At 48.6% G+C, this 20128-nt stretch overlaps 1 protein-coding gene across 2 annotated transcripts in view; it reads right to left on the bottom strand.

Moving 5' to 3' along the window:
- Nucleotides 1-2461: 2461 nt before the first annotated feature.
- Nucleotides 2462-20128, bottom strand: part of Vps39 (VPS39 subunit of HOPS complex) — a 40549-nt gene continuing 22882 nt past the window's right edge. For both annotated transcript variants that reach the window (XM_041679130.1, XM_041679131.1), the window contains 14 exons: nucleotides 14631-14773; nucleotides 12134-12277; nucleotides 11573-11714; nucleotides 11392-11478; nucleotides 10894-10967; nucleotides 10473-10571; nucleotides 9915-10032; nucleotides 8628-8756; nucleotides 7251-7353; nucleotides 7077-7122; nucleotides 6052-6201; nucleotides 5801-5935; nucleotides 5343-5434; nucleotides 2462-3987 (listed from right to left, as the gene is read on the bottom strand). In XM_041679130.1, coding sequence (XP_041535064.1) covers nucleotides 3912-3987; nucleotides 5343-5434; nucleotides 5801-5935; nucleotides 6052-6201; nucleotides 7077-7122; nucleotides 7251-7353; nucleotides 8628-8756; nucleotides 9915-10032; nucleotides 10473-10571; nucleotides 10894-10967; nucleotides 11392-11478; nucleotides 11573-11714; nucleotides 12134-12277; nucleotides 14631-14773 — 1538 coding nt within the window. In that variant the 3' untranslated portion in view covers nucleotides 2462-3911. The remainder of the gene's footprint in view (nucleotides 3988-5342; nucleotides 5435-5800; nucleotides 5936-6051; nucleotides 6202-7076; nucleotides 7123-7250; nucleotides 7354-8627; nucleotides 8757-9914; nucleotides 10033-10472; nucleotides 10572-10893; nucleotides 10968-11391; nucleotides 11479-11572; nucleotides 11715-12133; nucleotides 12278-14630; nucleotides 14774-20128) is intronic.

A 20128-nucleotide genomic window follows, 5' to 3' on the forward strand; every position in this document is an offset into this window, starting at 1 on the left:
ATTGACTGGTCAATTGATGGTTCTTTTAGAGAAGTAGGGCACCGCTATTAAAACTGAGACAGCACAAAAAGTTTATTAAGACCGTTTTAGAATGTAGTACCTGGTTTTCACAGGCAGGGGGTTTTAATCCTGACTGGGAACAGGTAAAAGCTGACCTTCAAAAAGCTTTGAAAGAGTGAGGACCAGAATTTCCCATGAAAATATTTCCGCTTTGGTGTTAAGTCAAATACACTCTTCTCAGCGGCAATGGGAAGGTGAAGGACCAATTAGACAATTTAGCCAAAACTTTTGAGAAAATTCAGGATGAGAAATCTGTGAAATTTATTAAGAACTTTATGAAGAAGAAGGAAGGAGGCAAACATGTTTCTATGAGACCTCTACAACAGACTCCATTCCTCGCTGCTTCAAATCCTTTGGCTGCTGCCTCCGCCCCTATTGACCAGGAGGCAGAAATCCGAGTGGAGGTTAGTGATCCACAAGGAGAGCAGATCAGGCAGCATAACTCTCTGGTCTTTAAAGACCTAAAACAGCTAAAAGCAGCGGCCATGGCCTATGGGACCCATGCTCCTTTCACTGTGGCTTTAATGGACTCTTTTGTGGAACTCGACCTTATGCCCAGTGATTGGATGCAGAGCTTGTCTTTCAGGGGCGATTATTTGTTATGGAGAAGTGAAATGCCGGAAAACTGCAGATACTGCACGGCCCAACGCTGCTGTGTAACCTTGACATGTTAACTGGTGCAGGACAGTATGCGGGCTTAGCAGCACAGGTTACCTATGACCCTGCTGTTTATGCTCAGCTGTGGCAGCTGTTAAAGCGTGAAAGGCTCCACCTAATAAAGGAGCAAGGGGAACAGCTGTCGAAGGTTCTTCAAGAATCGTTGGAACCTTATCCTGAGTTTGTTGACTGCCTATTACAGCTGGGGGGTCGTATTTTTGGGAATGTAGACACGGCTATGCCTGTTATAAAGCAATCGGCTTGCGAAAACGCTAATAGTATTATCAGGAGGCTATATGTCCCATAGAAATAGGGGTTTAAATGATTATATTCGGTTATGCAAGGACATTGATAACACTCATGTTATGGGACAAGTAATTGCTTCTGCTCTTAGGGGGAGTCGAGGTGGATCTAGCTGTAGCGTCCTGTGCCCATCTGCACTCTGTGCGCTACCATACAGTTCATGAACCAGGCAAGGGGCTGGAGATTGAAACATACAACACACAGACATCCTTGAAACAGGAATGCTCCCCTTATTGTGTACCAGAGACGCTTATATAGAGATCCTTAACTGATAGCCACGCCCCAGCCAAACCCACCAGAAACCACTCCCCTACCATCAGGAACTCCTGATGGTTTTGTGCTCAGAGCAGCTGCAAGCATTACAAGTTGTTCACCAGGAATTCAGAATCTGGGGGATTCACAGCTCCCAATGGCTAGCTAGATCAAAGACTTGTTTCCAATGAGGGCAAAAGGGCCATTTTAGGAGTTGCCTTGTGGGTAGAAGGGTAGGTATTCGCCTGAAATGTCAGAGGGGCACCCATTGGGCTAGTGAGTGCCGCTTTAGAACTGGCATTCAAGGAAATCACCTACCTGTGTCGGGAAACGGGAAGAGGGACCTGCCCCGGGCCCTCCAAATGAAAATATTCAGGGCAATGAGTGAACCAGCTGTTCCCATCAAATTCATTCCTCAAAGAAAACACCTCACTGTCCACGACCTTGTCCAAGGCACCCAGGAAGTGCCGGACTGGACCTCTGTGTCTCTGCCCAGGCAACATTGACCCCACAAATGGGTGTGCAGGTGTTGGGGACTAGAGTATATGGACCTATTCCAGAGGTGTCCATAGGAATAGTCCTGGGAAGCCGAGCTGTGGTGGCGCATGCCTTTAATCCTAGCACTCGGGAGGCAGAGGGATCTGAGTTCGAGGTCTACAAGTTCCAGGACAGGCTCCAAAGCTACAGAGAAACCCTGCCCTGAAAAAAAAAAAATCAGAGTCCCTCCCTCCTACCAATTCCACATCCTCACTGGAGCCTTCCAGTCATAGTGAGCCTCAGAGGCACAAAGCAATGCTGTGTGACAATTTAGATTATGTAGGATCCCGGGGTCCCCAGTGTGACGATGGAAATACTATGCCTGCGACATCAGCCATACCCCAGTCACACTTGCTGGCCACACAGATGGAGCATTCGTGAAAGGAGCGAGCTCTGATATTTTTCATGGTCTCTGTCTTATCCTTCTCTCAGCTAAACTACTATTTATTATCATTTCCATTAAAGTCCTCAGAAGGGGAGTAGAGGCTCGAGGAGACTTGGTCTCTGCTCACGGTTGCTGAGAAGCAGCGCTCCATCACTGTCAGGCTGGAGCTACTCCTGCTCCTCCCCCCAGACCTCTATGGAGTTTGAGAAGACAGACTTCCTAGAAAGGATGGTGCTTGGGAAAACAGAATTCAGTATGCACACCAGCCAGGAGAAAACACAGGCTTTATTCTACTGCTTCAGATACGGTCCATGAGAAGGGATGCGATAAGCCCACCAGGTGAGAGGACAGGGCTCCTGCGGGGAGCTGCCTGGCACCCGGTGCTGCTCCTGATGGAGTGGAGTGCATTTTCAGTTGCTACAAATGCGAGCAGAAGCAGCACTGCTCACTTTAAAAAAGTTTTCTGTGTATGGGTGTTCTGCCTGCATATATGTCTGTGCATGTGTGTGCCTCGTGCCCACAGCCTCCAAAGCATACCTCTTGCAGGTTCCCGGACACGCTCAACAGAGACAGTGGTGAGTCCCCTGCTCCTGCACCACTCTTTGCCATTCCTCAATGCCTCACAGATATGACATCTCACTACTGTCAGCTTCTGGTCAGTTCTCGGCGTGCAGTGGAGACGCACATTACCACCCAATCCTAGAGCAGTTCCCCAGCCAGGGAACAGTGATGGCCATGAAAGCAACAGGACAGAGAGTGCCAGGAAAGAGGAAGGTGCTCAGAGCATAAAGAGCTCACCCACAAAGGCTTAGCAACCTGGCCAAGCGGTTGGTGAGCGGCTGCAGTAGGCAGGCACTTCTGCAGAGATCCTGCCTAGGAAACCCCACACCCTGTGCAGTGCTGGCCAGGGAGGTACCAACGCCTACACCTGCAGGCTTGCGCTCTCCCATGCACCTTAGTAGGAAAGTTCTGCTACTGAGAACCTTCATACAATGTACCTGACAGTGCTTCCTGAAAACCCAGACTGTGGCTGCCCATTCTGCCTCATTTAAATATTAGTTACTCCCCTGCTTCAATCTGCAGAGTGGGGGATGTAGCAAGTGTATGGCATAGCAAGAGAAGAGATTAAGGGGCAAAATAAATAGTGAAGAAAAGGAGACTGAAAACTAAAGGGAAAAGCAGGGAGACCACTTAAGAGGATGCAGGGCGCAGCCTCTTGGAGGAACCACTGGCAATACAGACAGCGAGTCTGCTTGGGCAGTGGGGCTGGGGAGCTCTAGTACCAGGCTCCCATGGGACTCTCCAGGCTGCCATGCCAGGGGAGGGGGTCTTGTGAAGCTGTGCAGTTATTGTAATAGAAAACTCTCAGTCAACAACCCCATGGGTACAAACACTTGAGATGAAATCTCCTTGTCCAGGTGACTGGTATACGAAGGCAAGACGGTGCATTTCCTCCTGTCCAAGAAGGGGTTAAATTCCTAGAATCCTCTGCAAAGTAACAGCGTAAGATATAACTAATCTCTTTTTCTAGGAAAAGGTCAGCAATGCCAGGTCACAAGTCCAGTTAATTCAGAGATGTTCCAGGGAGCAAGGCAGCCAACAACGTCCAAACGAGGGCGACACTTGGTGGTAGCAGTCCCTGGTTCCTAACGTGGCTGCTCCTTCAACTGTCTGGGAAAGTTGAGCTGTCCGCTGCTGAGTCCTTGGGATGCTGGGCTCAGGTGTCGGCTGCGTTGACTTCTTTGGAACAGAAGTAGTGCACAACCACTCCATTTGGGTACCTCGCAAACGCACTGTGGGGAAGCATAGCTTAGAGGTAAGTGGTGTTATAACAGCATCCCCAGCAGCCACCCAAACCCCAAAGAACAGCCTACTCCAGTATCCTTGGAAGGCTGCGGTACCACTTCTTCACTGACCAGAGCAGGAATTATACAGCATCCAAGAGCATGCAAACATTTTTGTTACCCCATCAGTGCAGGGTTGGGGGTTTGGGTCAGTGGTAGTTTGACCCTCAGTAGCACTATCAACCAACCAACTAGGCAAATAAATGGATAAACAAAAAGTCAAAGTAGCCAGGTAGTGGTGGCGCACGCCTTTAATTCCAGCACTGGGGAGGCAGAGGAGGCAGATCTCTGTGAGTTTGAAGCCAGCCTGAGCTACAAAGGGAGTTCCAGGATGAATCCCTGTCTTGACGAAAAAAAAGTCAATGTAGAACATGTGCCCATGGCTTGGCACTGGGGGATGATGTTCAGCGGAACATGTTTCAGGTTAGTTTTAATGAATGACGGCAAGTCAGGCCTCAGACAAGAAAAAGACTCTTAGCTCACGCTCGTCCCAGGCAGGGGCAGACTCTCGGACATGTCCTAACAGAATAACGATGGCTCAGGAAGTTGCTCAAGTCATGAGGCAGCAGGTTGGAAGATCAGTTTTTCTCTCCCGTGGAGGCCCATCATTTCTATCTGGAATGGTGGTACAGGTCTATAATCCTAGCACTGGGGTGTGGCTGAGGCAGGAGGGTTGATTCAGAGTTCCAGGTAGCCTGAGCTACCCAGTCAACCTGCATCTCAACTTTCTGTATGTCTCTCATCCTACTGACTCTGTGGCTCCATTGTTCATGTTAGCTGCCTGAGGGATAGAGCTTTCTCGGCAAGAGTTCAACAGCCCTCTGTCGTATATCAGGTCTTTAAATTATCAAAACTTGTCCCTCAAAAGATAATATGACTTGCCCTCTCAAAGCTCAAGAACTCAGTGACCCAAGACAGCTTCTCTCCGTGGTGAGGTTAGAGCTGTCCATGTGACAGAATCTAGAGTCACCTGGGAGTTGGGCCTCTGGACTGACGTGGGGGACCAATCATGATTGTGGGTGGGTATCCCCTGGGTAGGAACTGTGACAGTGGAGTGGGAGAGCTGAGCACTAGGAAGCCTGATTGCTCTCACTTTCTTGACTGGAACGCAATGTGACCGACCAGCTGTCCCATGCTCCTGCCTTGGTCTGTCACCCAGAATAAACTTTCTCCCTCAAGCTGCCTTCGTTGAGAATTTTATCACAGCAACAGGGCAAGAAACTCAGGGCAGAAATCTACATCTCTACTCCCAAGGAACCTCATCCGCCTCTCCTGCGTCCAGGTGTGCTCAGGAGAGGGCTCACCTGTTCCCAATCTTCTTCTTGCACACCATGCACACCTTTTCCTCGGTGATGATGCACTTCACCTGCTGGTGCAAAATCCGCTCTTCCTGAACCTGGGAGAGATTGGAGAAGTTCCATGCTCAGGTGTCAAAACAGAAGTACAAGCTGGCGCTGTTTGTGTCTTCATCAGCGTTCATAGGTTCTACTATGCCATACTGACTGCTGGGTCACCCGAGCTACATACTGCCTCGGTGACAACAGGAACGTGAAAACTGTCTCAGTTAAAACCCAAAGCCCACCAGATAGTTGTGGCGCACACCTTTAATCCCAGCATTGGGAGGCAGAGGCAGACAGATCTCTGTAAATTCAAGGCCACCCTGGTCTACAGAGTGAGTTCAGGACAGCCAGGGCTACACAGAGAACCCCTGTTTCAACACCCCCCCAAAGGCCTCCCCCAAGTGTAGAAGGCCCACCCATACCCTCAGGAACTCGGCATGGAGAAGGTTCTTGAGCACTTGATTGAACCGTTTCTTTTGTGCATTTTCTTCCAAGACCTTTTCTAGAAAGATGCGTATGTCATTGATTTGAGTGTTTGCTGGTAGAAGGTTGATGGCCTAGGGGCAGAGACAGGATGGAAACAGGTTAGGGAGATCAGGAATGAAACTGAGGGGCTTGTGCCTGCCCCTTCCCCAGCCCTCTTCTCGCTCCTGCACCCTCTGCAGCCCCTGACCTTGGTGGTATCTAGCTTGCTGTAGTGCAGCTCTAGGACCTGCAGGGCGGCTTGGAGGTTTGCCTGTGGCTCCAGTAGCTCCAGTTTGATTGGCCCCAGGCAGTGAATGCTGGGGGGTGACAGGTACATCCGAAGCAGAGACAGATACACCTGTTTCACAGATAGAAACATGCACGTCAGGCTAGCAGCAACCCTCCTAGAACCCCCAGCCCTGAGCCTCCCTGTTGGTAGTGACACTGGCATGGAGCACCCCAAACTTCTCACTTTCCCCTTAATTTTTTGGCGAAGTCAAACAGCCAAATGAGGATGCCGCTATTGCTCTACTATTCACAGGAAGTTAGCACTGCAAAATAACCTAAAAATTCCTCATTTTCTTGTGCTTTGAAGGCTGAGAGCCTGGCTGTATTTCTGATCAAGTCTAGTGCCACAGGGTTACTCCATCCTAGCACTTTTTGTTTGTTTTTCGAGACAGGGTTTCTCTGTAGCTCTGGAGCCTGTCCTGGAACTAGCTCTGTAGACCAGGCTGGCCTTGAACTCACAGAGATCCGCCTGCCTCTGCCTCCCAAGTGCTGGGATTAAAGGTGTGCGCCACCACTGCCCGGCCTATTCTAGCACTCTTAACATGTGGGTCAGACACTCATCACTGGGGCTGTCCCATGCATCGTTTTAGCAGCCTCTCTGGCTCTAGCCCCAGGTCCCACCCATCACAAATGTTCGTGAGGCTGACAAATCGCTGGACCATCAGACCCTTCTTCCGAGATGGGCCAAGCCACATTAACTTAATATATGAATCAGAACTCCTGAGAGGGACAGGTAGGTGACAACAGATGTGTAGGTCTCAAGTAAACCAGGACATATGGTCACTCAGTTTCTTCCCCAGTAAACATACACTAACAATCAGCACAGTGGCGTATACCATGTCTTGGTGATTGAAACCAGTGCCATTTGTGGTTACACTGGATGAGGTGGAGTCTGCTAGAGTGACAGGAAGTGCATATGTTCCCTTGGCCACAGCTGCTACTTACGTCTTTGTTGCCTTCTTTGTTTTGGTCATAGTGTTTGTGGCAGTACCTGCAAGGGAGGAGGTGATGAGAGCAGGCGAGAGGGGCTACACGGAAGGTGACGTGCCCTCTGCAGCCAGCCATGGGGTGGGTTTGCCTTGAGACTCCTTGGGAGGCGGGAGAGCAGGGCGGACTTACTCCTTAGCCATCTTCATGTCCTTCAAGACGTGGACATAGATGAAGAGAGCTTGCTCGTGCTTCCCCATGCGCCCCAACAGGAGAGCTCTTTCTTCTAAGAGACCTAGGAGGGGAAAGGACTCCAAGTAGCTGCCACTGTCATTACATATGCACAGGACTAGGGACTAAGCAGCGCCAGGAAGGAGTACTGGGGCAATGCAAAAATGTAAGAAAGGACCAAAGTGAAGAAAGGCAAAATGGCTCAGTAGGTAACGGCACCTGCTGCCAAGTCTGATGAGCTGAGTTCAATCCCTAGGCCTTGTCAAACACAGTGCCCTTTGACCTCTAGATATGCATCATGACACATACATACACAAATAGACAATAAATGGAATGAAAAATATAAAGAATAATAAGTTGAGGGAAGCTTTTAAAAAACACAAAACTAAATCTTCAAAAACACTAATTACAACAACAAAAGAAAGGAAAGAAAGAAAGGGCTGGGGTCCAGAAGTAGAGTGCATGCTTAGCATATGCAAAGGTTCAATCCCAGTTCGAGGTCAGCCTGGTCTACAAGAGCTAGTTCCAGGACAGACTCCAAAGCTACAGAGAAACCCTGTCTCGAAAAACCAAAAAAGAAAAAACCCAACCCCCCCCCCCCAAAAAAAAAACCCAAGACCACGCAAAGGTTTAATCCCAAGCACCAAAATAATAAAAATAAAATGAAATAAAATAGCAGAAAACACTACTACCTTTTTTTGAAAGTGAGAAAACTATTAAAAGAATGTTTCAAGGAGAAGGAAGCTAACTTGAAGGTGCCGTACCAGTTCCACTCCAGCGTTTTCCTTTTGTAGATAGGGTCTCATATAGCCCTGGCTGTCCTAGAACTCGCTCTGTAGACCAGGCTGGCCTCAAACTCACAGAGATCGGCCTGCCTCTGCCTCCCGAGTGCTGGGATTAAAGGAGTGTAGCACCATGCTTGGCCATATCTCACTCTTTTAATAACCATTCACAAACTGAGAAAGGACACTCATTAAACAGCCAAGATCACACAGACTGGGACTCCAGAGGAAGTGAGGCAAATATTTGGTGCTGGCATTCACAGAGCTAATGCCAGACAGGCTTATCTTTTTCCCAGTGAGTCATGCCAGCTTACAAGAAGAATTCAACCATGAGTTCCAATAAGAAATCCTATATCTAAAGCAAGAGATGACAATCTACAAATGAGTACACTGCTCACACCCGGAGTCTTCTCTCAGCTTCAGCAAAAGTGATGCTGAGGACAGGAGCTAGTCCTCACATGCCCACCCTTGGGGGCTGGAGAGCAGCTGTAAAGGCAGAGACGAGCCTTCCCATTGCGTTCAGCTGAAACGGTTCGGCACTAAGTGAGACACTCACCATCGAAGGGAAAATCACAGATGAGCCGGCCTGGGTCATAGTAGCTGGAAATCTCCAGGAACATGAGCAGCTTCTGTCGGTATTCTCCCAGCTCGCCCATTTCCTCTCCAGCGGGGACGGGATTTTTGCCTTTAAGAGAAACCAAGCTCCACATGAAACAATGCTGCTAAGCAACAATGTGGGTCAAATGAGAGGAATGGGGCTCAGGGATGTCCCCCTGTGAGCAAGGGGGGCCTCCAAGGAGATTTCCCAATAGTTCTTTTACTCCATGGTCTCCCTGGCCCTAAAACACCAGTGTGAGATTAAGGAAGGCTGTGAACAGAGAAACATATTGGCCAACATGTCTCTTAGCAACATAGCTGTCATCTTGCAGACAGATCTGTCCTTCTGTCCTACTTAGGAGGATTCCCAGAGAAACCCATAACCAGACAAGGGCTCCCGAGTCACTCCTACTCCCCTAAAGGTCCTCCTACCCAGAGAGAACAACAGGGCCTGTTTCCACCACACACAGGCACCAGTGTCTGGGGCCTCCCGCGTAGGGTGGGCACTGATGCCTGTGGGTGTTGGGGACTGCAGACCACGACCCTGAACGTCTTGTAAACAACTTGTTTTCCTCTGCTCTAAGCAGCCTGCAGGTGCTCTGAGCATGAGACCCTGATGGCAGGCTGATGGGCCTGCAGCTGAAAGATCCCAAGAGCTGGGGCGTGGCCAGAGCCCTATATAAACTGCCCCTGAGCACAATAAAGAGGGGTATTCTTGGCACTCTTGTCTCAAGGATGTCCCTGTGGCCCCATCTGTCTATGTTTGTATATTTTTAAATTTTCAGCCTAGTTCCCATACATATAGCGAGGAGAGCGTGGAATGGAACTGGTGTAGTTTTACATGTGGGCAGGCACCAGTGTCTCGGGTCACCTGCTGAGGGTGAGCACTGATACCTGTAGGCAGGGACTAGAGTCTGGGGTCACCCGCTGAGGGTGGGCACTGATACCTGTAGGCAGGGACTAGTGTCTGGGGTCACCCGCTGAGGGTGGGCACTGATACCTGTAGGCAGGGACTAGTGTCTGGGGTCACCCGCTGAGGGTGGGCACTGGTACCCGTGGGCAGGCACCAGTGTCTAGGGTCACCCGCTGAGGGTGGGCACTGATACCCGTGGGCAGGGACCAGTGTCTGGGGTCACCTGCTGAGGGTGGGCACCAATATCTGTGGGCAGGGACCAGAGTCTGGGGTCACCCGCGTAGGGTGGGCACTGGTGTCTGGGGTCACCCGGCGTAGGGTGGGCACTGGTACCTGTGGGCAGGGACAGAAGGTAGTCTTTCATCAGACTCTGGACTTTCTCACAGTACAGCTGGATAAGGCAGTTGTGGAACCGTGAGCCTGTTTCTTCCCACACGTGGATGATGTGCTCCTGAGGCGGGAGGAAGGTCGTTCTCATGGGTACCCTCTGTGCTGTGAGCCCACCTCCCAGTCTCCCTTTCGGGTCCCATCCCGCTTGTTCCCTAACTAAGCTGCAAAGATTACCAATGGGCAGCTCTTCCAAAACCACAACACACCCAGCGAGGTCAGGAAGGGTTTTTTTAAATTTTCAATCTAAACTGAAACTCACTGTGTAGGCCAGACTGGCCTTGAAATCAGCTCTGCTTGCCTCTGCCTCTCCCAAATGCTGGGATTAAATTCTTGGTTCCTTTGGTTCTCCATTAGATTGAGAAACTTTCATTAAGAGCAGCGTTCCTACCTTGGCTCCCTGGGGAACCACCCACCCTCCCTGGAATCTGAACTGCCTAAGTTGATTAATGTTCCTAGATGCTGGGTTTAAAGTCTTTTGGGGCAAACCAAACTGTATCTTACCAGATAAGGAATAGCCAGACCCTTGAAATTCTCTGTTAAGAAGTTGAGCACTCGCTCTCGTGGCAGAGACTCCACCTCTGGGAGGTCTTCAGTGAATATCTGTCAGAACAAACCTGAATTCTATAAACAGAACCTGACTCTGGGTACAAACACACATGCCTTCAATTGTTGGGGCTGCAGACACTTTGAGGGGAAGGGTGGATAAAGCATCAGTAGCTGTCTAATAGACAGCGGTCTAGGCTGGAGCCTAATGGCCTTAGGACAAGGTTCCCTCTACGTATACAGCCTTGTCCCACATGGCCACTTTACCCTCTGATGCCAAAGGAATGGGCAATTCAGCCTCCTCCTGTATCTGTGGGTCTTTCACCAAATAAAGTCTGGATCAACTGCGGCACCAGGCAAGTCCAGGGCCATGGCCTACCTTCAGGCCATCTTCTGGGAAGTCTCTCAGCACCCAGACCGAGTAGGAAAAAATCAAATGTAGGTTTTCTGTGCCTTCAAAGGAAAAGTAAGGGTTGTTAGCAGTAGACAAAAATCAGACTGTCCAGTAAGACTGGAAGGGTAGGTGTACAGGCATGGATTCATTCCGTGGGCAAGACAGAGCCAAGCACCAGCCATTCAGAGCTGCTTGCTCCTCACGGTCTGTCCACATACTACAGGGCTTCATGGTTCGATCACTGCATTATTGACACCAGGCAGAGGAACGGAACGGATGGAATACAAGGGAAGGACCAGACCCACACAAACAAAAGCCACCCCCACTGCTCTTAAAAGCGGGGCTCAGGGCTGGATGTGGTAGCGTACGCCTTTGATCCTAGCACTCAGGAGGCAGAGGCAGGTGGACCTCTGTAAGTTAAAGGCCAGCCTGATCTACACAGGGAGGCTCCGTCCCAAAACCCACCACCACAGCAGGGCTCACCCAAGTGCTGCAGATACTGCACAGTCCTCTCATGGCCTTTCAGAGGTGAGTTTGCTTTCTTGGACTGGTCCACCAGCACCTGCAGAGCTGGCCACAAAGCCCAAGAACAAACCATGAGCCTCTTCCTCATTGAGCTCCATTGGATGCTGCCCCCTGCCCCCGGAAGGCCCTGTGGGGTCACCTTTCTCATGGAGCCCCTTCTTCTCATACAGGATGATCAGCTCACTGTACTTGTGAGCCTTCTTCAGCACGTGCTCGCTCTCCTCAATGTGACAGTGGTTGTTCTCCAGGCGCAGCAAGGGAGCCACCAGGGCCACGTTTGTCTGTGGGGGAGACAGGCTGCTGACATAGGATCACGTAGGATGGCAGAAGAACTCCTTCCTGGAAGCCCCACCCTTCGCCTGCTCCAGGCTCACAAGCACAGGGAGCAAATGGCCCTTGCTGCAGAAGGACAAGCAGTGGCCTGTAGGGCATGTTTCTACTCTTCAGCACATGGCTCAATGCTTCTGAGAAAAACACAGTGGTTACTTTCCTTGAGGTATTACTGTCCCTGTTGAGACTGTGGCACTAGCTTCAATTTCACAAGCAAAGGAACCTCCCAAAAGAGTATCTTGCCTTATCCCCTTATCACAAAGGCATCGTGCAAAGGCGAGGAGGTCTCCATCCTCCAGAATCTTACTCTTACTAGTGGAAGTCTCCTACAGAGATCCCGCCAGGGGACTGGCATCCTGACACAACTCACATGGAGGTAGCACTTGAGCAGAGTGGTGTCGATGATCTGTAGTAATTTCTTCTTGGACTTGATGGTGGGGGTGCCTTCCATGAGTGGGGAAGTGCTGGACTGGTGATCCGAGTCATTCAGCTTCTTTACCAGCTGGCTTCGTTTCTGTAAATGGCAAAAACATGGGGTCAAGGCCAGGACTAGATCTACCTTCATCATCCGAGCTAACTCTGAAGGCCCCCAAATCACCCAGGATCTCACAGCGGCATTCATGATGTGACAGACATGACTGTCACACCGCCGCAGATCCAGTGATGATGGTGATGAACTCCTGCTTTGTTTCTGCAGTGCTTGGAATCCAACCTAGGGCCTCGCACATGCCAGGCAAGCACTCTACCACACAGCTATACTCCGAACCCCACTTGTTTCTAAGATTAGCTTCTGCCTGTTCTAAAACCTCATCCAGCTGGCTATGGAGGCACAGGCCTAAAATTATGGCTACTCAGAAAGCTGAGCAGAGAATTCAAGATCATGAATTCAATCAAGCACAACTCAGGCAACATAGTGAGACCCCATTTCAACATAAATAAATGAATAAAAACAATCTTCAGACAGCACAGTCATTCCGTTTGTACTTCTTTCTGTCTGCCAAAGCCATGGCCTTGTTTGGCAAAATAATGGTGCTGTTTAATTTCCTGCATCTCCAAGGTCACCGGGGACCAGGGAAGAAAGTGTGATCTGCTTCCTAAAGCTGAGACGGCAGAAGCCAAAGGACACAGCCTTCTGGAAATCTTATATCCCAGGAACCGTCTTTACTTGGTCCAGGGCTCCAAAGTGTGAACAATGAGACAAGCTTGTGTGATTCTTGCAGGCTGCCAGTCATAGGTGGGTACCCTGGAGCTCAAGGTTGAGACGCTGATCAGATAAGTTGACCCCCCACTGACCCTGCAACAGCTGTGAAGCGCAGCAGGATGAGTTATCCAGAGCTACTTTTCAGAGCCCGCAGGGATGCCTGAAACACGCTCTAAAGTCTCTGACACAAATGCACACACAGGAAATAAACAGGAAGCATTTGTGACAAAATGAGAGCTAAGAAGTTTGAGGCCTGGGATACAATCCAGTTGGTGCATACTTGTCTCCCAGGCACAAATCCCCAGCGTCGTATAAGCTGGGTGTAGTCTGCACACCTGCAGTCCCAGCACGCGGGAAACAGGGCAGGAGGGTTACAAGTTCAAGGTGATCCTTAGCTGCCTAGGGAGCTCAAGTTCAGCCTGGGCTACAGGAGTTCCTACTTCAAAACACTGAGCTGTAGGGGGAGGTAAGTTGTAGTGCCGACTTTAAACTTTCACTCGATTGTCTGTAAATTGAAAAAAATTAAACCATAAACATATATTATAGGATAATTACTGACAAGGAAAGGCTTTGCCAATATATAGCTAAATTTTAAGGTGTAAACTATAAAAAATAAAATACACTGATTTTAATTTAATAAATTAATAAAAACAAAATGGGCTGGAGAGATGGCTCAGTAGTTAAGAGCCAGGCTCTTCTTCAGAGGACTGGGCTCAATCCCAGTACCCACATGGCAGCTCACAATTGTCTATAACTCCAGTTCCAGGGCACCCATGCCCTCTCTTCTGTCCTCTGCTGACAGTAGGCATACATGTATTATACAGACACACATGTCAACAGAACAGCCGTATACATAAAATAAAAATAAATAATCTTAAACAGGTAGAGGCTAGTTCGTGAATACATGTAAGAAACTAAACAAGCAATGCTAAAGTGTTGGTCCCTTCTCTCAGGAAGAACTATGGGTGTTATGTTTCTGGCTTACACTCTGTTTAAGAGACAGAGTTTCAGTGTGTATCTCTGGCTGTCTGGAACTCACTCTGTAGATCCGGCTGGCCTCAAAATCAGAGATCTGCCTCCAAAGTGCTGAGATTAAAGGCATGCACCCCTACAGTCCCATGGCTTATACTTTTCTATGTTTCCCAAACTATAGGCATTTCCCCCCACCACACACAATTATTTATGGCATGAAAAGTTCATAATAATTAAAATTTACCCTTTTTAGGCCAGATAATAACTTACTGTGAATACTTCCTGATATGAGGATTTGATTTAAAACAAAACAGCCCTGACCCTTAACTACAGAGCTATGAATAGCTGTTGGTTCTAGGGGAACAAGTGTCAATTAAAGACTTTAAGGGTGTGGCTGGTCCCACACCTAAGTAGCATATAGACAGTACAAATTGTCCTTTAAAAAGAGGATACAAAGTTAGGAGGAAGTTTGGGAGGAATTAAGGGTAAATATGATCAAAATACATTGTATGTAATTCTCAAAGAATTCATAAAAGTATTTAAAGGACAAAAATAACTGGTACTACTAAGTTGAAGGGAGCAGCAGATAGCCTACCCCAACCTCCAGAGCTTCCACTTACGGACCTCTTGCAGCCCTGTCGCTGCTATGGAGAGGCAGGGATGGGACTCTGAGGCCGAGGCCCCCCACCCCTACCTGTGTCAGGTAGTCAATGAGAGCTAAATGAGCCTTCTCCAGTTCGGCACCAGAGAGCGTGGGCAGGGGGTTGGGGTACTGCAGCTGCTTCCTGTAGTCTGTGGGCAGCAGGTCAGGGTACAAACCCATCACGTGGGTGGGATCTGTAAGAAAGGCAAGCACACAAAACACAACATGACTGTACGGTAGCAGAAAACACCTTGTGCCCATGGTCTATTGCTTATTTCATTTTTTTTTTTTTTTTGAGCCAGGCCTATAGAACCTTGGCTGGTCATGACTTCATTACATAGAGTAGGCTGGCCCCAGATTTGTGGCAATCATCCTGCCTCTGTCTTACAAGTGCTACAACTATAGATGGACATAAACATGCCTGGATTACCCTCAACCAAAGAAATGAGCCTAGGTTCACAAAAACTTAGTAAGCCACCTAGTTATGATCTGAACACTATATAAAAATTTCATTCATATGTAACAAAAAATGGCAAGACTTACAGACACAGAATTAGGACTATTTATCAACTCTAAAAGAAGCAGACTTTTCAAAGCTTGCAAAGAAAAAACTGATACTTAAGTGAAAAAGACCAACTGTGGTGGAATATTTGTTTAACTAGGCAAAGATGTGTCACATTTGTTTATGCTGTAGAACACTAACTATGTAAAGGTGTGTTACTTTGTTTATGCTGTAGAACACTAACTATGTAAAGGTGTGTTACTTTGTTTATGCTACAGAACACTAACTATGTAAAGGTGTGTTACTTTGTTTATGCTGTAGAACACTAACTATGTAAAGGTGTGTTACTTTGTTTATGCTGTAGAACACTAACTATGTAAAGGTGTGTTACTTTGTTTATGCTGTAGAACACTAACTATGTAAAGGTGTGTTACTTTGTTTATGCTGTAGAACACTAACTATGTAAAGGTGTGTTACTTTGTTTATGCTGCATTTGTTTAATGATGTAAGGATGTGTGTTTAATTATGAAACGATGTGGATGTGTTGTATCTGTTTTCCCTTGCCTGCCTAATAAAGAGCTGAATCACCGATAGCTAGATAGGAGAAAGGTAGGTGTGGCTGCCAGGCAGACAGAATAAATAAGAAGAGAAATCTAGGTTTGAAAGAAGAGAAGAAGGAAAGAAGGAGGAGAGAACAAAGGACATGCCTGGAGCAAGAAGTCAGTGAGAAGTAGTGAAGTACGTAGAGAAGTAGTGAAAGTAAGATATACAAGAAAGGTAATGAGCCCCAAGGCAAAAAGCAGATAAAGAGAAACAGGTTAAGTTAAAAGAGCTAGCCAGAAATGAGTCTAAGCCAAACAGACCATTTAAAACTAATAATAAGTCTCTGGGTCATGATTTGGGAGTTGGTTGATGGCCCCAAAACAAAAAGCCTGGTACAACCAACAGATTTGTGCATGTGCGCGCACATGCACGTGTGCACTCACATACACACACATACACATTTTTTTAAAGTGATAAAACTGTAATGAAATATATTAGAAATCAGCACAATTAATAAAAACTCAGCATCAAAATGGATTTTTTCTTTTTTACCCTCTAGAATTTAGTATACAGCCACAGTGTGCATGCAAGGGGCACATTATTTATAACTGCGATTTTGGAAACAATGCATAGGTCCTTTAACAGCAGAATAGAGTGTTTTACTTCAGCTGGTGAGAGTGTTGCGACATAGTGCACACTGTAACTATGAAGCACGCACTTAAAGTACACGACATGATCCCAATTCTGTTAAATGTATAAATGTCAAAAACATCTGTATGAAGGAACAAAATGAGTAACAAACTCAGATCAAGATTTCTTTTTTTTTCCTTTTTTTTTTATTGAGAAAAGGAAAAAAAAACAAGTTTCCGCCTCCTCCCAGCTTCCCATTTCCCTCCCCCTCCTCCCACCCTTCTCCCCGTCCTCCCACCCTTCTCCCCCTCCCCTCACTCCTCTCCCCCTCCTTCTCCAGTCCAAAAAGCAGTCAGGGTTCGCTGCCCTGTGGTAAGTCCTAGGTCCTCCCCCCTCCGTCCATATCTAGGAAGGTGAACATCCAAACTGGCTAGGCTCCCACAAAGCCAGCACATTAAGCAGGATCAAAACCCCGTGCCAATTGTCCTTGGCTTCTCATCAGCCCTCATTGTTCGCCATGTTCAGAGAGTCCGGCCCTATCCCAAGCTTTTTCAGTCACAGTCCAGCTGGCCTTGGTGAGCTCCCAATAGATCAGCTCCACTGTCTCAGTGGGTGGGTGCACCCCTCGCGGTCCCGACTTCTCTAAACTTTGTCCCATTCTTATACTTTATTTTCCCTTAGAAAAATGCAGAGTTGGGCAAGGGAAGGCCACCTCCCTTGCAATGGACATGAGCGCTTGGCCAGCCGACTGGAAGACAAGACTCCCCTTGACCCACATCACAGCATACCGCAGTATTGGGTCCGTCTAAGAAGGCCCCATTCCTCAGGAGCAGGAATCTGTCTAAGCGCTGATGGGAATGGGGAACTAAGCAGAGTGGCCGGCAGCACAGGAGCCCCACCAAGGCACAGCCTCTGGGAGGAAGGCCGCTGTGGAGAAGAGGAAGTGCACATCCTGCCTGTGCCTGCCTCCTGTGTCTACATCTACACCTACAAACAGTCTACTGAGCACCCAGTGATGAGAGGCTGGGCGTACAGCTCAAGGATGGGTCTCTAGCATGTTCCGGTCCCAGGCATCAGTGCCAGCATGGCAAAGTCAAAAGGTCTTGCAATACTGCCGAAGGCCTATCAAACTCCAAGCTCCTTTGTGGCCCTTGGGGTTCTTGGAAATCTATCTTTCTGGCTTGATCTCATGCCACACGTCACCAAATGGCACCCTGGGCCCGCAGGTCTCCGGGCACAGGGTGAGAGTTCTGTGTCTCCATGGTTCCCTTCACAATCCTTTTCCTCTTCACGCTCCAGGGCCCAGTCCACTTTCTTACTTTTGTTTGGCTGTGGAGATAGGTTCTCAAACTCCACGTCAGGCTTGCCTAGAACTCACTATGTAGCCCAGGATGGCTTTGCGCAGAGCTACTGTCTGCACTGGTGCGGAGGTGACACAGAGGCCAGTCACCATGTCTGGCCTCACTCGGTCTTCCTGCTTCTGGAGAACTCTATTACACACACACACACACCCTCTGCCAACCCAATGTTTAACTGAATGGCTTCTCATGCAAGAACTTTGTGTACTTGTGACGTGCTTTACCCTAGAAGCCCAGGACTGAGGGCAGAGCTGGCACTGCCAACACTTAGGTTTGCTTAGAGGGAGAGGGTTCTGAGACCAGGGTTACACCACACCCTCAAAACCAAGAACACAGATACATGAGAACAAGGAAATGACATCACTCAGCAGAGAAAGGACACTGGACAGCTCTGTCCACTCTGCTGATTGGCCAGTTCCCGAATTCCCAGGTATTCTTCTTACCTCATGAACATGTGCTGGCTGTTCCCTCAGCCTAGAATACTCTTCCCTGGACCCTGGCATGGCTCATGGACGCACCATCTGCCAGGTGGTAACTAAAACACCCCATCTGGAGAGATGCCTAACTATTTTATATTCAACTGCAAAACAGACCCCTCAGAACATAGGGCTGTGGTGACTTAGCAGCAGAACACAGAAGAGAGTGGCAGCGGAGCCAGCACAGACATCTGGATCCAGTCCATGCTGCGTTGGGCTTGTATTTCAGCCCTGTGAGACTGTTCCCCACTGTGGCCTCTTCCCCTGGCTCACACCTAATGTGAGTCTACATGGCTTCCTCACCAATGCTGTGCTCCCAAAGCCATCTATGGCATGGCATCCCAGACTCACCCAAGTTTGGCTACTGTGGATTAGCTTATGTGTAGTTGCTAAAGTAGGAAATGATGTCATATTAGACAACAATCATACTGGTCTGTGCGTATTCTCCCCAGATCACTAATGTTTGGAAATGACCGGGAGCAGGCCTGCTCACAACTCCAGAAGAAAGCTTTTACCACACCAGACCTAAAAGAAACAGAAAACCCCACACAAATGCCACTATAATGCATGCAAACAGCTGGTTAGCAGCTTCAAGGACATATTTTCTGCTAAGTCAAGCCACCTGGGGAAGCTGCCCGCACAGGTGAAGTAAACACCGAGCACGCAGGGCGTCTGCTTCCAAGCCCCAGCACTGTAGTGACACACAACCATGTACCACTGCACTTGGCTTTCTGCATGGCTTCTGTGGACTGACATCATGTCCTCATGCTTGTGATGGCCACCATCTGAAATCTGAGCTATTTCTCCAGTCCCACCTCCCTCTCAGCAGCAACCTATTTCCTTTTGGTGAGCTCTTTCTTGCAAACCATTTGTGGTTGGAGAACTGCCTTAGCTCTCAGACTCAGAGGGCCCGAACCCCTTCCCTACACTAATACAGTCTGGGAATGGGACCATGACCTACCCTTGGTGATCAGATCCCTCAACCTGAGAAGGTAAAGCAAGGATAGTAAGTGTGGCCCATGCCCGTCCCACACCCCCTTGTACAATGATTCCCCTCCCTCAAGAGGAGTCTGCTTTCCCTTGTCTTAAGCCTGTGATGACCCATGTACAGCAACAGACTACAGCAGGCATGACAGTCACAAAAGCACAGAAGTGTCCATCTAGGAACCCCAGATTACATCCTCTCGGAAAAGCCTGTTACTGTGCACAACACTTGATCAACTCCATCAAGACTCACTTGGGAAAGACCTGAGGACCCAGGACCCAGTCAGCACCAACTGTCAGCCATGACAGTGAACTCCTTTGGAAATGGTTGGTCTAGCTGAAGCCCTCAGTGCTGGCAAGTGACACACTGCAGCGGTGACTGTTACAGCGGATGAGACCCCACAGTGCTAGTAGGGACAATAGCCAAGAAGTGGTTATGTCAGAGCAGGCTCACCTAGACTGTTGTGGCTACGAACTAATTTCTGTCCTTTCTGCTTGGAGGGCTTCCGGAGTTCCCTGATACCATGCAAAACTGACCCTCCAAGAACCACCTAATGATTCACTGTCCAATCGATCAGACTCTGGTGAAGTCGCTCAGAACTGATCTCCATTACTCGTAACCAAGAACCCAAGTTATTGGCCAGGGAGGGATGCGGGAAAAGAGGACAACAAAAGGATATGGAAGGAAGCCAGACGGATGAAATAACAGCAGCAGACACACAGTGCAGCATGCGTGTTGTTCTAACCCCTTCACAGAGCCACACAGACTACTCTCGGGGAGCGATTGTTCCACTACTCTTACAGACACGGTTAGTAGAGAAAACTGAAGCAGGGAGCCGGGGTTTTGCACGAGCTCTGGCTGGCTGTACCAGTTACTTTTCTATTGCAGTCACAAGACCAAGGCAACGTAGAGAAGAGGCTTATTTGGCTTAAGATTCTGGAGGGACAAGAGTCTGTCATGGCAGGGGTGGCACAAACAGCAGACATGGTCGCTGGAGCGGAAGTTGAGGGCTCACATTTTGAACCTCAAGTAGGAAGCGGGGAGTGAAAGTGAAG

Source organism: Microtus oregoni, unplaced genomic scaffold (assembly GCF_018167655.1).
Source record: "Microtus oregoni isolate MIOR12 unplaced genomic scaffold, Mior012 000031F_ref0000149, whole genome shotgun sequence".
Taxonomy (NCBI): domain Eukaryota; kingdom Metazoa; phylum Chordata; class Mammalia; order Rodentia; family Cricetidae; genus Microtus; species Microtus oregoni.